The sequence below is a fragment of the Lactuca saligna genome, chromosome 9 (genome assembly GCF_052625555.1).
Source record: "Lactuca saligna cultivar CGN05327 chromosome 9, ASM5262555v1, whole genome shotgun sequence".
Taxonomy (NCBI): Eukaryota; Viridiplantae; Streptophyta; class Magnoliopsida; order Asterales; family Asteraceae; genus Lactuca; species Lactuca saligna.
Window position 1 is genome coordinate 87,837,494 of NC_136425.1, and position 5,514 is coordinate 87,843,007.

The following is a 5,514-nucleotide window of genomic DNA, read 5'->3' on the forward strand; positions in this document are numbered from 1 at the left end:
TTTTTGTTACACATTTTTAAGCTCTAAATATATCTTTTAATAACACAAAAATATCACATAAATTATTTTCATATTATATAATTACAAAGTTTTATAAATTCTACATATTTTCAAAATATATTGTAAATCTATATTTGAATAAATATATTATCTTCCTGAATCAATTTCATAATCAAACAATAACATGTATTATTATTACAATAATATTTATTAACATAATAAGAAAAACCAAAAAAAAAATGCCTACTTCATCGACCACGAAAGATTCATCATTTGCAACATTTGTTAACAACGGTTACAAAGGTACATTTCTTTCTTCACTATTATTATTATTTATCATATATTAATATGAAAATTTTAATTTTAATCAAATTTCAATCATTTATTATATTCAATTTTATATAAAACACAATTATTTACACTCATATACATGTTATATCATATACTTTTTATCCGTCATACAGGAACAAATGATTTTATGTACTATTTGCAAGCAAAAGAGAAAAGGAGACAGAGAAAATTATATTTGGATAACAAGAGATCGAAGAAAAAGGAAAATACAAAATCCAGTTTTCAAAATCGATGTGGAACACATGTCTTAACACACACATATATTTGTAATTTTCTTATTTTATTTTTTAATTTTCACCATTCATATATCTATATAAAAAAATACATACATTATAATCATTTTTTATTATTTCAGTGTACTAATATAAAATTTACATGCTAATTTAAATTTATAATGCATGCCTTCAATTTTTTTTAACAATTTGTTTTTTACAGATCAATCAAAAAACATTGTTCGTGAAAAAGAAAATGCTCGTTCCTATAAATCTTGTGGAAACCAAATACACCCCTACAATCATCTTCTTCATATATAAATGTTAGAACTCCGTTATCTAATATTTCAAATGGTAATAATTTTGGGTTTCAAAATTATCTTTCAACCACTTTCTAACATTTCAAATGGTAATATTTTACTATTTTTTTCCCGGCCAATAGTAGTTTCAATAACTACACAACTTCAACGTTACAAAATAATAGACATTACTCTGGACTTTGTAATGGTATGACCTCGAGAAAAGCATCTATAATAGTTGATTTTTCATCGTCAATCAAGTTAAATCTAGGATGTCACAAATCTAAAAGGAAGTTGAAAATTTTATCTCTTATTCCATTTATTGACTTTACCGCAGATGTAGAAAATATGCATGAAGTCATTACTGAAAACCAAACAATTGGTATTTCTAAAGGTAATACATATATATACCCATTTTCTTTTCCTTTTACAACTTAAATACTGTATTATAACTGCTTATGAAATTCAATATTTTACTTATACATCTTTATTTTATTACATAATATTTGGATCATGGTGATCAAATTGTGATATGTCAAACATTTCATGCAAAATTATGGAAAAATGAATCTATTAGAGGAAAAGAAAGAGGAAACACATATTATTCATTATGTTGTGGTTATGGCAATGTTCAACTTCCATATTTAAAGAACGCACCACCAACTTATGAAACAATGTTTCAAGGAACGGATTCTAAAAGCAAAAACTTTATGAAAAACATTCGACATTACAATTCAATGTTTTCTTTTACATCGATGGGTGGTAAATTTGATTCTTCAATCAATAGAGGAAATCCTCCATACATTTTCACATGTGGTGGTCAAAATTATCATAATATTGGAAACCTTTTACACCAGATGGACCGCAACCAAAATTCTCTCAGTTATACATTTATGATACGGACAACGAAAATTCAAATAGACAGAGATATTTTGGGTATATTTTCAACCTTCTTATTCATAGTTAATTTTGATCTTTTTTTGTACTAATATTATGTATATTTTCAATTTTTATAGTGGGGAAAAACATCAATCGATAATGATATTATTGAAGATTTGAAGTTGATGTTAGATTCAAATAATGTCTTGGTTAACTCTTATAGGATGGTAAGAGATACTTTTAAAAAGTATCCTCAAGTTGATATGAAGTTAAAAATCATCGCCAGAAGAGATCAAGATGAAATGACATATAACCTACCAACTGCTTCTGAGGTTGCCGCTTTAATTATAGGTGACATTTCTGATTCAGTTGAAAATAGAGATATCGTTGTTGAAACTAAATCGGGATTTCTACAACGTATCAATGAATTGCATCCTTCTTACCTTCCTTTCCAATATCCACTACTATTTCCATATGGAGATGATGGTTACAACGTTGATATTCTTCATAGAGGTGTTACATCTACAACAAACAACAAGCGCGCAAAATGTACAATGAGAGAAATTTTCGCTTTTAGAATTCAAGACATGGATCATTCGTTCTCACTTATTCTTAATTCAAAAAGGTTGTTTCAACAATTTTTGGTAGATGCTTATACCATGATTGAAAGTGAGAGATTGTATTACATACGTAGGCAACAACATGTACTTAGATGCAAGTCTTATGAGAATTTACGTAACCAAAAAGCTCAAGGAATTACAGATATCTCCAACGTCAACTATCGTGTGATATTACCTTCATCTTTTACTGGTGGTGTGCGCTATATGCTGCAGAACTATTTGGATTCCATGTCGTTATGTAAATGGTTTGGATATCCTGATTTCTTCATAACCTTTACATGTAATCCCAAATGGCCAGAGGTTAAAAGGTTTTTTAAAGATACTTCACTTCAACCCATGGTCAGACCTGATATACTATATAGGTTGTTCAAGATCAAGCTTGATGCATTTATTAAAGAATTAAGGGAGAATCACATTTTTGGCATAGTTCAAGCAGGTATTTGAAATAATGTTTCTTCATAATTGATAAAATTTTATGCTATATTTATTATATTTTTCATTACGGTATAATCATATTTGATTTTTGTGCAAAATATTATGCAGTTGTTTGTACAATTGACTTTCAAAAAAGAGGTTTGCCCCATAGTCATATATGTCTATTTATGCATTCTGACTACAAGTTACCCACTGTTGAATTTATCGATCCGATAATTTCCACTGAGATACCAAACATAGATGAAGACCCATAATTGTATTCTCTTGTGAATGAGTTCATGATTCATGGTCCGTGTGGAGCTGAAAATATCAATTGTCCTTGTATGGTCGACAAAAAGTACTCAAAAAACTTTCCAAAGCAATTCTGTAACCATACGTCTGTTGATCAGAATGATTTTCCATTATATAGGAGAAGAAACGATGGTCATTTTATTGAAAAATCGGGTGTGAAGTTGGATAATAGAAATGTTGTCCCTTACAAAAAATATCTATTGAAAAGATATCAAGTACGTATTAATGTTGAATGGTGTAATCAGAGTTCTTCTATAAAGTATTTATTTAAATACATAAACAAGGGACCTGATAGAGCTATAGTTGGCATTGTATGAAGCAATTATGAGTGTGATACTAATGATGCGGTTGATGAAATAAATGAGTACTGCGATTGTAGATATTTATCTGCATGTGAAGCATCCTGGCGAATTTTAAATATGATGTTCATTACAGGTATCCTTCTGTGGTTAGACTACCTTTTCATCTTCCTGGTCAACAACAAATTATATATGGGGAAGACGATGATATTGACGATGTTCTGGACAAATCTTATGTTGCTTCTTTAATGTCCACAACTTGGATGGAGTGTAATGCAGTTAATGCGGATGCACGGAAACTTATGTATGTTGAATTTCCTACAAAGTTTGTTTGGCAACGTGATGCTAGGATTTGGAAGCCACAGAAAGTAGGAAAGTGCATTAGTAGAATTCATTCGGTTTCACCTAATCTAGGTGAAGCTTATCTTTTAAGGATATTGTTAAATAAGGTGAAAGGTCCCAAATCATTTGAAGAAATTCGCACAGTAAATGGTGAAGAATATTCTTCTTTTAGAGATGCTTGTTATGCTCTTGGTCTCTTGGATGATGACAAAGAATACATCAATGCAATCAAAGAAGCGAATCATTATAGATCTGGTTTTTACCTACAATTCTTATTTGCTACATTGTTGATGTGTAATAGTATGTCTAAAGCGGAGGTTGTTTAGGAAAACACATGAGAATATTTGGCAGATGGAATTCTTTATAACCAACGACAGAGATTCAAGTCTCCAGGTATTAAAGTTTATTATTATTATTTATTAAATTATCAATTATTTATTTTTAAACATACATTAATTAATATTTTAATTATAATACAAATATTGTTAATAATATTTCAAATTAATTTTCTCTTTCTCCTACAGACTTATCACTCAATAAAGATAAACTTAAGAACTTAAATTTGTTCGAGATAGAACAAATTTTACTTCGGAACAACTTGAGTCTAAAAAATTATAAAAACATGCCTATCCCGGATGTTGATTATGTTTCTTCTTCAAACAATCAACTTATCATCGCGGAGCTAGATTATGACATTCCCGTTATGAAGATTGAGTTTGATTGTATATTTCTTGCATTGACAAATGAGCAACGTCACATTTTCCTTGATATCAGGACTGTAGTTAAACAAAATAAAGGATGTGTCTTCTTTGTTTATGGTTATGGTGGAACTGGTAAAACTTTTTTATGGAAGACAATATATGCAACTATTAGAAAAGATGGTCATATTGTTTTAAATGTTGCTTCAAGTGGGATTGCTTCACTATTATTGTATAATAATTTACTGTACTTGATTTATTCATGGTAATTATATTACAATATTATAATTCATCATTATTTCTAAAATTTGATATATTTTTATTTACACTATCAAAAGTATAATTATATTTCAAATTTTAAACCGTGGAGTTCCACGGGTTTAATATATATATATATATATATATATATATATATATATATATATATATATATATATATATATATATATATATATATATATATATATATAGGTTCAGGTTAATTTGAGACCACGCTAATTTTGTGAAACCGTAAGACCAAATTTAAAAATAATTTAAAAATGAAAAATAAAAGGAAAAATCTAAAAATTCTTTTTTTAATTATTATTTTCGGAACTTTAATTACATAAACAAATAAAAAAATTACCATTTTTTTAAATGCGTGAAATATTCTAATAGAATATTACATTGTAAATATTCTAATGTGATTTTTAGAATGTTAGAATATTATACTAGATTTTTCAGATATATAGAATATTCTGTTTATTCTACTAGAATATGTAAAAAAAAAATATTTTTTTAATATTTTAATGGTATTTTTTTTATTTTTTTGGAAAATATAAATTCCAAAAATAATATTTGAATTTTTTTTTTTTGGAAATTTTCAATTATTTTGCAAGTTAAAAATGTTTTTTGTTTTATCTACCAAATGAATTGTTAGGATTGCATTTCATGGTCTCACAAAATTAAGCCGTCTATATATATATATATATATATATATATATATATATATATATATATATATATATATATATATATATATATATATATATATATATATATATATATATATATATATATATATATATATATGGAAAAGTGAATATACC

At 27.0% G+C, this 5,514-nt stretch overlaps 1 protein-coding gene across 1 annotated transcript; it reads left to right on the top strand.

The window, feature by feature from the left end:
- Positions 1 to 239: 239 nt before the first annotated feature.
- Positions 240 to 4,695, top strand: LOC145016560 (uncharacterized). Its single transcript, XM_078974837.1, has 6 exons — positions 240 to 303; positions 465 to 595; positions 1,879 to 2,797; positions 2,905 to 2,980; positions 3,523 to 4,022; positions 4,253 to 4,695. Exons 1-6 carry the CDS (start codon positions 240 to 242, stop codon positions 4,693 to 4,695), a joined length of 2,133 nt encoding a protein of 710 aa, XP_078830963.1.
- Positions 4,696 to 5,514: the final 819 nt, after the last annotated feature.